At 45.5% G+C, this 16,831-nt stretch overlaps 1 protein-coding gene across 1 annotated transcript in view; it reads left to right on the top strand.

The window, feature by feature from the left end:
* The window catches only part of LOC125759123 (guanylate cyclase 32E-like), a 55,848-nt gene that overhangs the window by 33,833 nt on the left and 5,184 nt on the right, over positions 1–16,831 (top strand). The window contains exon 5 of the mRNA XM_049417423.1: positions 16,282–16,448. Within this exon, the coding sequence (XP_049273380.1) occupies positions 16,282–16,448 (167 nt within the window). The remainder of the gene's footprint in view (positions 1–16,281; positions 16,449–16,831) is intronic.

Consider the following 16,831-nt stretch of genomic DNA (forward strand, 5'->3'; position numbering starts at 1 on the left):
GAATTCGTTGCAGTGCCTGCAGGAGCTATTGGGATAAATGTCAGGATAATTTTTATGTAATAAAGCCGGGCTGGGTTACGAACCCGTCTGGAGTAACATGAGAGTCAATGCCTGCGCTCGACATAATTTCTTGTTAGGAAGGGGAAAGTCTCTTCTGCCGAGATAGAAGTGCTGCGTAATTTCGTTGTAAGTGGTCGGATAATCTCGGTTCTCCACAACTGCGGGCCGGCGAGAGAGTTCTCCATGGTCGCGGAAAGCGAGACCTCGCGCCATGGAGTGGGCCAGCTCGTTCAGTTTTGTGGAGCCTCCCCTGATGGATCCCATGTGAGCGGGGAACCACGTGAGAGTGTGGGTGGTGATGCTCTTGCCCTCCAGTATGCGACAGGCTTCCTTACACAGAGCGCCAACGCTGAAGGCGCGTATGGCTGCCCTGGAGTCGCTGAGTATATGTTCATGTTTATCATCCAGAAGGGCCAAGGCGATGGTCACCTGCTCGGCCGCAAGATGAATATATTATTCTTTATTTATTATCCAGAAGTCACTTGAGGAAGCAAGTATACAACGCAAGGCTTTGTTAACCCCCGAAGCGGCGTCACATGTGAAAGAACATTTAGAGGAATTTGGAGATATGCAGGAAATACCATATCCCTTATATATCCTACATGCAAGTGCGCTCTGCTGTGCGTGTAATGAGCGGGTATCCACATTGTAATGACACTGCTCATGCTTCTCTAAATACCAGCAAAACTATTAAAAATATAGAAAGGCTGTCCTTGTTACAGGCTTCCCGATACTACAATACTCTAAGAGCACTAGCTTGCATTCTCCTTCAGAAGTTGCATTTACTGCATTGAAAAAAACACTCAAGGCTCATTTCCTGAACCAATAATTATACTAATTATTCATAGCGTGTACTGTTTTTTTTGCTTTTCTCTCTTTCCTCTATATTTATAAGTGAACATTACGTGAAATCCATTCTTACAGTTCATTCTGTATTCATTTATACGTTTTCACTGTTAGTATGAATATATATGGATGTATATGTGTATATATTTAATATCAATATTTATACAATTAGAAAACAGTTCTGTGCGCTTAAAAATGATGATGTCTCCGATTATCGTAGCATTTGTTTGTATAACTATTGTACTCTTATTTTTAGGTTGACGTGATATTTCATTTGTTCATTTTTCCGGCTTATTTTGTAATTTTTATCTAATGATCATGCACAGAGGGTCCCGCTACGATTTTCTGACCTTGGGACCCTCTTCTGTATATCCTTAACGCTGTAACCATAATATGCAAATTAAAGATTTCATTTGATTTGATTTGATTGTATGCACGGATACATCCACGTTGCTGGTTTAGTGAAGGTGAGGTTCCACAGCTATGTAAGCGCGAAGAGGCGAGTTCTATTCTACGCTTACACGAATCCGCTTCGATGGGGCGCATTGCAAAATTTACCAGCGTACTTCATGCGAGCGTTGGAACCACATGGGGTCACGATTACATATTGTTTTATATGGCAATTAAAACCAAAATGTCTTTATATGCCATATTGTGATACATAACCCAAACAGCCTTTACGGCGAAGCTGTCAAGTGCTAGGATCAAAGAGTACTCACGTAGACAACATCTAGGGTGGCAACACGTCCCACAGAACCGTCATGTTGTTTCGGAGCACGCAGACGCGCGCTATGGCAGACGCGTTCAATATAATGCCCGAGTTCGTTGTTTCTGTTAAAGTTTATTATTTCTGCAGTTTCGCACGCCTGTTTCTGCAGCTGTACTCCTGCCGTTTTTTTTGTTTTTTTTTGTAATTTGATGAACGTGTATTTTATGGCCAGCACCGGCATCAGTTTATTTTTACTCGTGACACTTATGAGCACCCATCTAAAGTGTTCAGTGGGACATTGAAATTATCAAAAAACTGAGGTACTTAGCACGGAGAACAAAAAGTAATTAATCAGATTGAAACCGTATGGCAAAACATAGTTGAACATAGTTGTTCAGCTAGTGCACGATGGCATAACGCTATTCCAGCTTGTTTCAGAAGGCAAACAAAAAGTAGGATAACGTGATTACGTTTTTGACGTGAGTCTTCAAGCTTTAATCCAGCGCAGAGTATTAGGAGAAGGATACAAATAGTAAAACTTTTCTGCGCTAATCTTTATCGAAGAAGAGAATTCCGGAAGCGCAGGCTGCGTAGTTCCAAAAAGAAACAGAGTGCCCCTCGCACTCAACAGCTTTCTGATCAATTCAGTAACAAACTAATTGCTGCGAATGAGGCTGTGTCACTACCTGCATTTTTTTTTCACTTAATCTCTGGGGAAATTCTCATCGGTCTTGCAACGTTCATTTCTGTTTTCGTTTATTTGTTGCGGAGGCCGACAGCACGGCGCGTTAATTAGCACGGAATGTCTCATTAGAAACTTTTTGTGGGCTTCACAGTCCGTTTCCCGTTACTGGGCGGAACACCACGTGAAGCCTGAAAGACATAGTGAATGAGCGTGGCTAGCGGATTTGAATAAAAGCTTTTCCCGAGACCTGCCTCGAAGGTATATTCAGCATATTAAAAAGCAAAACAGACGTAAATTCAGTCACATAAGACGACCTCTTCTCTCCGGTGAAGAGGATGTGCAAAAAAAAAGTTGTTTTCTTACATTCCACGCGCCGAAGTGACCACTTTGTGAGGGAACATCCTGATTAGAGCTGTGCACGGGCCGTATTTACGAGCCCGAGCCCGGCCCGGGCCCGCTGACTTTGTCGAAGGCCCGCCCGAGCCCGACGGCAAAGGGCTGCGAGCCCGCCCGGCCCGGCCCGACGTACTAAAACACAATCCCGGGCCCGGCCCGGCCCGGCCCGGCTTTTTGAAGGTTCGCTGCGAAAACAAAACATCGTTTTCCGGTAATTTGGCATTTTATTGAGCATATCAAATATGATCAAACGACACACGACGAACAGTCTCTATTACACAGATTACAAATTACAAGTAGACGGCCTCATGCCAGCAACAATGGAGTTCGCTCGCCAAAGCCGTCACGTGTATGGGGTATGCCCGTGCAAGCGTCAGATTGCACGAAGGCGATCTACGTCGGGTCGCTCGTCGCTGTCGCGTGCATTTTCACTCATATGGGCTTCGGCCTTAAATCTAACGCGAACAGTCGCGTAGCGCCGTCACTAGCTCAGGTGGTGTTACTTCTCTGTTTGCCGGAGTGCAACAGAGGCAGTGCTTTACCTGTTCCCCTTTTATTTAAAGTAGCGAATGGAAAGGAAAAGCGGTAAAGGGCGATCGCGGGAAAGGCGCTGTATGCATGCTAGAAAACAATTCCCGCTCATTCTCTATATTTCGGGCTTGAGTCGGGCTTTACGCCGGGCCCGAGCCCGGCCCGAAAAAACTCCAAGTTTTATCACCTCGGGCCCGAGCCCGGGCCCGAGGTGATAATACGTCGGCCAGCCCGAGCCCGGCCCGCGGGCCGGGTCGGGCTCGGGCTTTCGGGCTACCCGGAGCCCGTGCACACCTCTAAACCTGATCACGAAAAGTCCGTCCGCTACACCAAAATATTAAGAAAAAAAATAAAAACAAACCAGCCAGCCTGTTAAAAAAGTTCAGGAGATGCCGTGGATTATCTGCATATTGGTGTATCTGCCTAGCAGAGCAAAATATAATAGTCATATACTTTAGAATAGTCATTAGATGCTTAGAGCAATAGTGGGCAGCTGGGACACACGCCGATAAAAAAAATACACCGTCTCCCCGCTGCTTCGCATTCACACACGGTTCCCTCTAGCGGGAGATGGTGAGACGTTTTTTCCACATGGCCTTTTTTTGACGTTGTTTATTACGTTATAATAATATATATTACGTTATTATAATACACACACACACACACATATATATATATATATATATATATATATATATATATATATATATATATATATATATATATATATATATATTATTTTGGGAATTCACAAGGGTGGTAGAAAGCACCAGGACGCAGAGGCGCTTTCTCGCTGCCCACTTCCTACGGCACCGTGCACTGGTTCTGCTACTAACTTCAGCGATGAATGCTCGGACGGTCCTTCCACGTATGTCTCTTCCTTAGCCGCTCTTGACCAGATCTTTCCTGACGACCATGGCTCGATGTTGTCTCATCAACTCGCTGACTCTTACTGTCGGCGCATCATAGACCGCCTTCAGGGAAATTCGCGGCCGCCTAATGCCCGCCTTCGTCGACAGCTCACGCAGTTCAAGCTTGATAACCACATCCTTTACCGTCACATCTATCACCGAGACGGTCAACGCTGGGTGCCCGTTCTGCCTCCCTCTCTTAGAGCTGATATTCTTAAGGCCTGCCACGACGACATGACTGCTGGTCACCTTGGTTTCCAGAAAACGTACGACCGCATTAAAGGTCGCTTCTGTTGGCCTGGCCTATCCACCAGTGTAGCGAAGTACGTCAATTCCTGCAACCTTTGTCAGCGCCGAAAGCTCCCGACATCACCTCAAAGCGGCGAGCTGCAATCACTTCCGTGTCCGTCGGCAGCATTCGAAGTCGTTGGCATTTATCTGTATGGTCCTCTTCCCACGACTCCCACTGGTCATCGCTGGATAGTGACAGCTGTCGACCACTTGACACGTTACGCCGAAACAACCTGCGTGACTTCAGCGTCGGCTTCTGAAGTGGCTGCATTTATGCTTAAGGCCCTAATCCTACGTCACGGTGCTCCTCGTGTCATTCTGAGCGACCGTGGCAAAGCTTTCCTTTCACAAATTGTTGAGGAATTGCTCCAAGCCTCCGGTACCACGCACAAGACAACCTCCAGCTATCACCCCCAAACCAACGGGCTAACTGAGCGATTTCATCGCACACTCTCCGACATGATAGCCATGTACATTGAGCCACACCACACAAACGGGGACGCAATTTTGCTATTTGTAACTTTCGCGTATAATACTGCCGTACAACGCACAACTGGCTACTCGCCATTCTACCTTGTCCATGGCCGATCGCCAACTTCCCTTCTTGACGTCTCTTTCTTGTCCGCCCCTGTCACTCCATCTGCATCTTCCTGTGAACAATATGTCTCCCGCATCCTTCACTGTCGCCAGCTCGCCCGAGTGAACACTGAGGCAAGACAACAGCACCGCGAGAGTCTCCATGACGCATCTCACAGTGCTGTGCTCTTCCACCCCGGCGAAGAGGTGCTACTCCGGACACCAGTTCGCACTCCTGGCTTGTGCGACAAATTTCAATTTCGGTTTCTTGGCCCATACACAGTCTGGGAGCAGACCTCTCCCGTTAATTATCGCGTCGAACCTGTTATTGCTCCAACTGACCGGCGCCGTCGCGGTACTGAGATTGTGCATGTATCTCGTATGAAGCCTTTTAACACGCGTTCTCCGTACCATTATGTTGCGGCCACGATGGCCGCTTGCACGCGGGGGAAATTAGTGTGGGAATTTATCAGGCCCTTCTTCATCATCTGTACATTATCATCATCGCATGGTGTTCTTCATCATCTTCGCTTGTGGGGATATATCTTGAGCTTGTTCTGTGCCTCGGATGTGTTCGGTTCCCTAAGGCTCGAAGGCTTATTAAAGGCGTGTCAAATGCGACGTCACAATATATATATATATATATATATATATATATATATATATATATATATATAGAGAGAGAGAGAGAGAGAGGCGTCTGTGTAGCTGTTTACATTTCGGTCTTCGTTGATCATCATTGCATCGATCAAAGAATTTGGATATTTTAAGTGCGAGAACTACGATATAATTAAAAGGCAAGCGGCAGTCGGGTACTGCGGCATAATATTGGCCACCTTGGTTCCCTTGCCAACACTTCAAGATAAGTACACGGGTGTTCTTGCATTTGGAAGCTTTGTTATTGAATTCGTTTCCACTGGTCTGTTTTGAATGTTTGTGAATTAAACGTACTTTGCTGGAAGATTAAATAATATTAGGCTTTTTTTTTCTTGACAACCAGACTACGTCATTTTCTGTACACGATGCCATACACCTAAACAAAAAAAAAACAATCACACACACACGCGTGAAAGTGGATCCTTATGAGACGCAGTATATCGCCACGTGACAACGGAAAATAAAAAAAAATGAGCGACAGTCTCTCCAAGTAAAACCCCCATTCCCTCTTCTTTTTTCCTTCTCCAGAAATTCCATTGATGAATCAACGCGCAAAAGTACACAATCAGGCACACATAAAATGATGCATACGCAAGCGCTGTGTTTGCGTCAAATATTATGGCTCACCAACTAGCCCACCACTACACATGAAGTAAGACGTTTCTGTTTTTTATTAGCCTTTCCGCCCGTCGATTGCGGGAAGCTTATCCCTAGGCTCTAGTCACTATGTACGATCGTGTTAGAGCAGAATATCTGAGGAGGTACGATTTTTTTTAACCTTCGATGCGATCAACGTGCTCAAAGCAATGCTTTGTATAGCTACCGTGATGTCTCTAGCGAATACTGCCACAGCACTCGCCCACGAAAGTTTATTACAGAAGGCGGATGGCGAATACTGCGGTGTTAGAGCCCTCCTTGGTTATCAAGCTTAATCGAAACAATCATCATCAGCGTTTTTTGGCGCGTAGGAGACACGGAAGTTTCTTCCTTTAAAAATATCCTTTCAATTTATCGCCAAGCTGCTATTGTTAGATCGTAGTGAAGGACGAACGGGCACCACACACAGGATTAGGCGCCTGTGGATACACCCTAACAGATAGGTAATCGAGAAGATTGCGTTCCAGTATCAAGTGTTTTACTTCCTAATGCACGGTACTGTGGCTCTTGTACTATTCTTGGTGCCCTTATATGGTTTCATCAAGCCTGTCCAATGTCCAATATCTGAAGGGAACTTGTTAAGGAAATTGTTATCTGTATTTACTGCAAACTCAAAGAGAACTAAAATTAGGTCAACAATCTGTGGGTGAGCGCAGTTCATTTCTAGGAAAAAGCACCGCACTAAAAAAGGGTTCAGTCAATTTCAAATCGTGAGCGGCGCAGTGTACACAGTATCTAACATCTAACGTCAATCCGCTTCCTTGAAACTTACGAAGTGAAGCAGCGGCCCACGCCTCTAATCCCCAAGCGGAAGCTATCACGACTGAGGCAGTGCTTCTCGCATTCTGGTCGGATGCGTTCACAAGGGTCCTCTCGCTCACACAGGAGCACTGTAGACGCCATAGCGCGTCCACTGGGTTTTCTCGGAACAGTGCTCTCGAAAGATCACGATGCTGTCTTCCTTAGTAGGAGTACGTCTATTAGGGATTCTAAGCTTTCATCTCCTGAAGTAGTTCGTAAACTGTACTGCAAAACAAAGCGTATTATTGGGAATGTCGCAACGAACAAAACTACAGTGTACATCTCACGACGGAAGTTGTGACGTTTGTTTTGTGCGCATTCCAGTGTATAAGGAATTTCTATCTATTCGGCCAACAATAGTTTTTTTTTTACAATTGCAATGTGACCTTTGCTACGGAGGAAAGATATAATTGTGAAAACAGAAAAAACAATGTTGTTTGGAAGTTGCTCAGCCCCAACCATTATCTCGCAGGCGGGAAATGTTCTTTAAAAGTGGCAGGTTCTAAATTCTGCGACAGCGAAATCCGTCATCTTCACAATAGCGGCCATGCTGAAAGCGATGGCTTTTCAGCATTGTGAAACGTCATCGAGATGCGTCGTTTCCACCGTTTCACTTCTTACCCTTACAACCAGAGTGTCGGAACGAAATGTTTTCGTTTCGGTTTTTGTTTCGTTCCAGCGCAAAAAGTTCCGTTCCGTTTCTGTTCCGGAACGAAAATAAAATGTTCCGTAACGGTTCGTAGCGTACTTTTTTTTGTACGCAAAAATGCGAAGTTAAGGTAATCATATAAAAATCTTGGATTTGTATATAGTTACATGGCCTCCTCTTAAGAAAGTGGGACAGGGGTAAAGTGCCTTTTTCCAACATTCTTGAGAGGAGCGGAAGTAACTGTACCTCAAATTCCTACCAACTAGCACAAACCAGTATACCCTTAAAAGTCACAGAATTTATTTTCGCAAAAGTCAATTACGATTTATTTTATCGGGCTCAATGCTTTGTGTCAAGGGAGTGAGCACGACCTCAGAAGCAGCACGTTATTGAGCGTACTCCCTGATGTGTGAGACCGATGTTTAGATAAAAAATCGCCAGGCCTCCACGGAACAAAGAGCACAGTCACAGCGAAAGCTGGAAGAGCGGCCTTTCCAGAGCCTGTTGTAGACTTTCTTGGGGCAACTAATACAAGTACGCATGCAAGGTACCCACTACGCCATAAATCATCCTATTTTTTCTTAAGTAGCGAAGCACCCACTATATTACTTTTCGTCATTCTTCTCAGCATCGTGATACCCGCTACACATCTTTAGGGCATTATGTGCACCTTGTGCTGTGGTTGATGACGATGACGAATTGTGCCTGAGCCCTTTGTAACGGGCTACAAGAATTCAGCGACCGACTCGTTGCGCAATTCGCACTGTGTGACGCCAGGTTGTTATTTTACTCTTCTGCAACGTAATAGTATATATGTTAACACGAGTCCTTGTTCGGCATGACGCCTGAATAGAGTATTTTGTATAGCGTTAGCTACACTTGCCTAGCCGGAGCCGATTTCGCGTGGAGCGTCATGAGCCGTGCTGCGAATGCGCGAGGATCAGGGATTCCACACAGCTGCGTCACCGGAGCTGGCATCTCAGGCGCTCTCCGACACTGCCGCTGCTGGTCTGCGCGTTCGGGAGGAGTGGCGTCGTAGGCGCGGCAGACACGCTGGTGCCGGCGCGCGCGCAGCTGTTCGCCTTCGCTGTGCAGGCTCCGTCTGACGCTGCGCTGAGGCCGCTTGATAGTACCTCTGACTGGCGTTTTTAAATGCCAAGCATTTCTTAGCGAACTTTTGTGACATTGCGTCTATCTATCTATCTATCTATCTATCTATCTATCTATCTATCTATCTATCTATCTATCTATCTATCTATCTATCTATCTATCTATCTATCTATCTATCTATCTATCTATCTAGCCGCCTACGACTTTGTGCTCTCCAGGCCGTTTCGTTTATAGGATGTACACCAAAACTGGTATGTTGTAACATGATTTCATGACGAACATAAATGACAGGTCATAATATGAAAATCATGATATCTACGTCATCAACGACATGATTTACATGCCACTGTTTTGGTGCTCTTGCGGCCGTTCGTTAGTTTGATATATACCAAAATTGGTATGGCGTGACAAGAGTGTATTATGAACATAATTGACAGATCTCAACGTGCAAATCATGACATGCATGTCATGTACAGCCTGACTTACATTCCACGCTCATGGTCCGCTCGCGGCCGTTTCGCAAGCTTTATATACACCAAAATCGGTATTGCGCGTCGTGACTGCGTGACCAACACAAATACCAAGTGGTAACATGAAAATCATGGCACCCATGTCGTGCACAGCATGGCTTACGTGCCATGCTCATGGTGCGCTGGCGGCCGTTTCGCTAGCTTGATATACACCAAAATTGACATCGCGCCTCGTGACTGTGTGAACAACACAAATAATAAGTGGTAACATCAAAATCATCGCACGCATGTCATGTATAGCATGATTTACGTGCCACGCTCATGGTGCACTGGCGGCCGTTTCGCTAGCTTGATATACACCAACATTGGTATCTCGCGACGTGCCTGCATAACGAACACAAATAACAGGAGTTAACATGAAAATCATCACACGCATGTCATGCACAGCATGACTTACATGTCACGCTCATTTTTTTATTTATTTATTTTTACATACTGCAGCCTCAATGAGGCTATTGCAGGAGTGGGAAAAGAAAACAAAACAATAACAGCAAATCAACATTCATGAACATGCTTCCAGAAGTTCTTTCAGTGGTAAGCAACGCACACTTCCGGGCAACAAATTCCAGGCTTCTATAGTTGCAGGAAAAAAGCTATATTTGAACATGTCAGTGCGGGTGAAAAATGTTGTAATGTTAAGGGCGTGGTCGCTCCGCGTAGATAAAGGTCTGGAGAACTGAAGATAACTGTCTAGAGTGTCGAGGCGGGGAGAATTGATTAGATTGTAAAGGAATTTGAGGCATTCAACGTGGCGACGCTTCGCAAGTGTAGTGAGACCTAGTTGAGGAAGACAATTCGACGGAGAAAAATCCCTGTCATATCTATTGCATACAAAACGCACAGCTCTTTTTTGAACGCGTTCTAGTTTTTTAATGTCACATTTCCTATGTGGGTTGCACACCACGCAACCATGTTCGAGGATGGGACGAATGAGAGCTTTGTAGGTAAGCAGTTAGGTTTCTTGAGGAGCAAGACGGAGCGGAGCGTACGATGTAAATAGCCTAATTTCTTAAGAGCCTTGTTGCATGTGAGATCAATGTGTTTAGACCATGAGAGATTATAAGTCATAAAGATACCGAGGTACTTGAATTCGTTCACCCTGCACAAACTAACATTGTTGAAACCATAGTCAAAAGTCAAGGGGCATGAACGTCGGGTAAATGACATAACGACGGTCTAGAAGTTAATATTCATTTGCCAAGATTTGGACCAGATACAAAAGTGAGAGAAGGATTTGTTGAGAGTGGCATGATCCAGTGAAGATTTAACAGTATGATATAGGACGCAGTCATCTGCGAAAAGGCGTATTTTCACAGGGGTGTGCAAGGGGAGGTCATTAAAAAGCAGGAATAAGAGGGGGCCCAGCACAGAACCCTGGGGAACACCTGATGAAACAGGCATCGAAGTTAGTAGAGCTGAAGCACACATACTGTGAACGCTGCGAAAGAAAGTCGGATATCCAGCCAACCAAGGACACGTTCTTTAATATGGAAACAACTTGTGCAATAATTTAGGATGTGAGACAGTGTCGAATGCCTTGGCGAAGTCTATGAAAATGGTGTCAACCATGGTGCGCTGGCAGCCGTTTCGCTAGCTTGATATACCGCAAAATTTGTATCTCGTGACGTGACTGTGTCACGAACACAACTAAAAGAGTTAACATGAAAATCATGGCACGCATGTCATGTACAGCATGACTTACGTGCCACGCTCATGATGGGCTGGCGGCCGTTTCGCTAGCTTGATATAAACCAAAACTTGTATCTCGCCACGTGACTGTCTCGAACACAAATAACAGGAGTTAACATGAAAATCATGACACGCATGTCATGTACAGCATGATTTACATTCCACGCTCACGGTGCGCTGGCGGCCGTTTCGCTAGCTTGATATACACCAAAATTGACATTGAGCGACGTGACTGTCTGGCGAACACAAATAACAGGAGTTAACAAGAAAACCATGACATGCATGCCATGTAGGGCGTGATTTAGACGCCACGCTCATGGCGCGCTCGCGGGCATTTTGTTAACTGGATATATACCTAAATTGGTATGGCATGACAGGTGTGCGTGACGAACATAATTTGCAGGTCACGCACTGTATATATGTAGCAGAATATATGTTTGATTAGCATGGCCAGTGCCTCCTCTATTTTTCAGTGCCTGGGCGAACGCTCTCCTCGGGCCGTCGAGCGCGCGCTCCGCGTCCGCTCGCCGCTGCCGCGTGGTGGCGCTGTGCAAGTAGACTACGGGAAGCTGGCGCTGAACGGCCGCGCGTATCACGAAGCTCACGAATTCGTGCATGCATCCGAGTTTAATTGCATTTGTGCTTCTTGCAGGCTTTCACAGGTACAGGGGGATGGAAAGAAACGCGAACATAGCGGCGCGCTGTTTTCATCACGCTCTAACCGTGGTGGCAATAAAAAAGATGCTAGATGGTCTTTTATTGTGTCATGGATGACGTCGTGTTCTCATCAATCATCGAGGCTATAAACACTTGAAAATAGATGCGAAACAGCAAAGAATGCAGATGCCACATGTTCGCGTGTCTTTCCATCCCCGCTGTAAGTATTCCGCAGGCAGACTGTCAGGCCGTGCTGCCGGTTCGATACTTGCACTCGAGTTTGATGGTATTCGCGTTTTATTTTCTATTTCAGTTTATTGCAACCGCCCCAATGCCGTAGTATGTCATACTGTTGTGTTCCACTCTGCAAATGGAACTGAAAGAAATCACGATTGTCTTTTTTTTTATTTCCCTTTATTGATAAAGAAAAAGAAAATCTCACAGGGTTCCTTATGCATTCACCTAAGACGACTGAAAGGCGAAAACCATCTTCTTTTTCTTCTAGTCAATGTATCTAACATTCCCCGTCTCCCTCCGAGATATTTCTGTGCCTAACGTGGTTTTCTGATAGCCTCAAGGATCGGAGGCAGTGCAAGTTTTCTGCACATCACCGGAGGCATGAACTGCCTCCGTGATCGGCCCATTTTGGCCAAGCGAAGATGTAATATGACGACGTCACGTTATGTGACGTCACGACGATGTCACAAAATTTTATGATCTGTGACGTCATATGATGACGTCATCACGTAATTATTTTTTTCATCACTCGTGCTGACGCCGCCGACGGTCAATTTTCGCGTTTGATGAGGCATCTAAGGCTTTCGGCTTAATACACTGTTCGGCTGTCGTTCCATCATAATTCCAGCTGCCGCTGGTGTTCGGTAGAGGTGGCTTGCAGTAATTAGGCGGGATAATTGGTCTCCCAATACATCTTCAAACTACACAAGAATATGCAGCCGTCGTTTACGACGCGAAGATTTCATAAATATAAGAAGCGGCGGCTTACGAAGGATGCAGTAGCGTCACTCTTTGCAGACTACCATTCACGTTTGCAGCCCAAGGTAACAACTGAATAAAGCATGGCAAGTATCCCTAAACGTGACCGTGTTGCGTCCGAACAGTCAACGAATGCATCTAGTACCAGTAGCAAGGCTGTCTCGCGATGTGCATGCAGCACATGCCGCCATGTGCATGCAGCGCTGACATTAGGCCCCGAAGCTGAAGAATCGGAGCCCATAGACACTACATGCGCTACCGACAACAACCGACAATCATTATGTACATTGTCACTGGAAGCAGCTTAGTACGTGACATTTCATGCTATTTAGAGCATGACCTCATGGCTTGCGTATAGTGCGCTACACCAGTAGACGGTAGCACGCATCGGGGAACTTTAAGCGCCCAAACTTTCAGTATTAGCTCTTGGCAAATGCTGCTTTCGAAAATCGACTTTCAGACAGTCCATAACCGACTCTCAGTCAAGCGAACGTAACGGTGACAAAACAATTTTCCGTGCATCACTGGCATGCGCTCTCTGGAATCGGGCTAGCAGACGACGCGCGAGCGTCTCGATCAAATAGCCGCGAAGGACACATGCCTTCGAAATGGGCTGGTTGCCCAGAACAAGTGCTTCATGATTCCAGTTTACAAGTTTTCATGATACTTTAAACAACGCGAATACAGCCGAAAACTGAACCGCATAGCAGCTTCGAATGCGGCCACCGCATTCATTTCCGCGAGCGACTACGCGACGGCTGGTCTACTACGGTGGCGGCGCCCGGCGGCTGAAAGCCGCACTAACGCCGACGGTCGTTTCCCATTGCGCTACGCTCCTTCGCCCAGGCACAGAAAAATAGAGGAGGCGCTGGCATGGCATATACCAGGTTGCACACGCATGCATGTACGACAATATCGCGTTATATAGGGAACTAGATGACCCGACATGATTGACTTCATTAGCCTCAATGACAAACAAGACGATGTATGCAGCTCTTTGCTAGCTGCTTCGCATTACATCGATTCCCACATTGCGTGGGATCTGCCGATTTTTTTTTTTTTTTTTGCTTAGGAATTACAAGCACCAACGTGGCACTGTGGTGGAGTATACTCGACTGCCACGCAGAGGGCGCTGGTTATATTCCCATTCAATCCTAGAAATTTGTTCCTCATTTCTTTCTTCTTATTTCACGCGATAGCGGTTACGGAGACCGGCGGCGGCGGACAACTATGGCGCCAAAATCGGCTGTTGTCATCTTATAACCGCTTTCGCTGTAACAAACTTCAGCGCCGACAATGCTCTCTCCACGTTCGCCTGCACGACAGGCGCGCAAAAGTTCACTTGCGTTAATATAAACATCTCTGGTTGCCACTCTTTTCGTTTTCCGCACAATTTGAACACTTCTTTGCTTTAGAATTCCTGCCTTATGTACGGGCTAACACTGCACCCTGAGATATGCATAAGTGCCCACGTTGCATGACGTCACTAGTTCCGGATGGCCAAGTTTTCTCGTGAAGCGAAAAACGATTTAAAAAATTACATATTACATATGTACAAATTACATATGTACATATTGTACATATTGTACGACTCTTTGTACATATTGAACGTAATACGGGGAATTTAAGGGCTCGTTTTCGCTTGGTACACACAACGTTGATGAGAGAGAGGGGGGGGGGGGTTATTTACAGAAAGGCACGAAGGTCGACCTCAGCGATAGTATACTCTAGTCTGCTACTCTACACCGGAAAAGGAGAACCGGGAAGACAAATATACCTAACTCAGCATCTTCATCCAATACTGAGAAGTAACGGAAAATCAAGCCGACAAAAATATAGGGGATGCTATCTGTAGAAATTACGATATAAGTCTTTACACATATATCGTAATTACTACAAATAACACCCCCTATACTTTCTTTGGCTTGATTGTCTGTGAGTTCTCATTATCTTTGTACATATTCTACGGCACATTGTGCAACACTTTGTACGGTTTTGTACGAGATATTTCCACTACAAGCATCCAGCGAAGAGGGAGCGTAAACGCTGACTGCTGTCCTTTACGACCCATTACGATCCTTTACGATCCCTTACGATTGTCCTTTACGATGTACGATAGTTTGTGCGCTTCCGGATCCTCCCCAGCCAAAACCAGATGGTTTGTTCCGTACTCGATCAGAATATAGAGCATATTCGTATAGCACAAGAATTGCAACTTTCCGTACAGCAGTTGCTGTTTTCCCGCCCAGTCTGGATTCCGAAACATAGTTTATCATACTGCATCTTTGTGCATCTCATTGAATATGACCTAAAATATGATTGAACGACTAAGTAACAAAAATGTGTTTAAATAACTTCTGAATTATTCACTTGAGGGCATTTGCTTAAAGCAGTAGTGCGGGCCAATGTATGACACACCCATACTTTCTTTTTTATTACGAAAGTTGCACTTAATTAGATATTTTCATCGTCGAATTTTAAGCGCGATATCGAAACTGACTGCACTCGGCACGCGGTAAATGCGGACTCTCTGTTAGGTCAGAGCAGAACTATCCGTGACACGGAAGTGAGGAAATTTGAATCAAAGCGCGTCAAAGCAGAATTTGGTTCCGAAAATCGGCAAGCGTTCTGAAATGCAGGAGCAGACAGCTTATTGTTTGCGTGCGATGTGTAGTGCTTGTCTGCATCTTTCCGAAACTCTAAACAGGTGCGAAAAACAATTTCGCCTGCCTCCAAGAAGTGCCGTGGTGGCTGCCCCATTGTTTTCCGCTTCACTGACAAAGAAATGGTTGATATTGCGGCCTTCCTGCGCACAGCTCATAAGCAGATCATGAACAAAAAACACTGCACGCAAGGGTGAGGCGATGTGCTGGTGCAAGTAAGATGGCGTGCCGCATATCACGAAAAAAATACGGCCGCGACGGGCCTTCAATCAAACTTCGTCACTTTCTTGTCACGGGTAGTTACGGTGTGACGTAACAGAGCGGTCGCTCTTCGTGCGCGCCGGGCGCGATCAGCTTCGACATCACCCTTAAAATTTGATTATGAATATCTCGAATTACGTTCAACTTTCGTGATTTCTAAAAAAATGTGTATGCCATAAATTATCACGCACTACAGCTTTCTAATATAAATAACTGCTCCGAAGTCACGAATTGAATAGTTAATTAACGAGGTTTTGTTAATTAGTAGAAACAGTGTCATTCAAGCTGCGGCAAAATTCGTGTGCGAAAACGAAACGGCAAGAGCATTACTGTCATGGGATTTTTATATTATCCTGTATTGTCTTCAAAAAAACACCTTGTATAAAGGGAACAAAGGGTATATTTTACTTCCAGTGAACATAAACTGCCCATTCTTCTAACATTATCCGCTTTACCTTGAGGCTAATATTCAAAGATGGCGGTGTACCTGCTATAGTACATAGATTCGCGCCACGTCTTGCTTTTGCGTAGTTACAGAGCTAATCGAACGGCTGTACGCTGCGCCCAGGGTGTGTGCGTATGAATGACTGCATGCGAATAATGCAGACTGGGAGGACTCGTCCATCGTGCGGCCTTTCCCGTTCCGAGCCGTGCTTCTGCTTTCGCCGCGCGTTCCCTCCGACGAGCACTATGGCCGTTTCTCGGAGGCAGTGCTCAGCTATGCCGGCACCCAGCCCCTCTGCATACCTATGCACACCGAGCTCAAGTTTAAGGTAAGTGCTTCGTAAAACTTCTAGATTTCATTTTTTTTTCGAGGATGGGAGGAGGGTAGGGGGGGCATGAAGATAGAGAAGAAATAATGTACCTTGAATTTAATTATTCTCGCATCTGTAGCTAATCTGCGAAGCATCTTGCTGTGTCAGGGTAGAAGGTTCAAAGAATGACGCATATATACGCCAATGTCATCGATTTCTAAAAAGATCATTCACCATTTGATGCTCATGGTTTGTTCCTTCGCTTTTTTCCACTTGTCTTCGCCACAGTGGAGATCCAAGACTAAGGCATGGCAAATAATTAAGATTTGAATAAAACTTCAATATAAGCAGTCACCTTATTATGGCCATAGTTTCACGCTTCCATTGGCATCGCATGTAAG

This window comes from Rhipicephalus sanguineus, chromosome 7 (assembly GCF_013339695.2).
Source record: "Rhipicephalus sanguineus isolate Rsan-2018 chromosome 7, BIME_Rsan_1.4, whole genome shotgun sequence".
Lineage (NCBI taxonomy): Eukaryota > Metazoa > Arthropoda > Arachnida > Ixodida > Ixodidae > Rhipicephalus > Rhipicephalus sanguineus.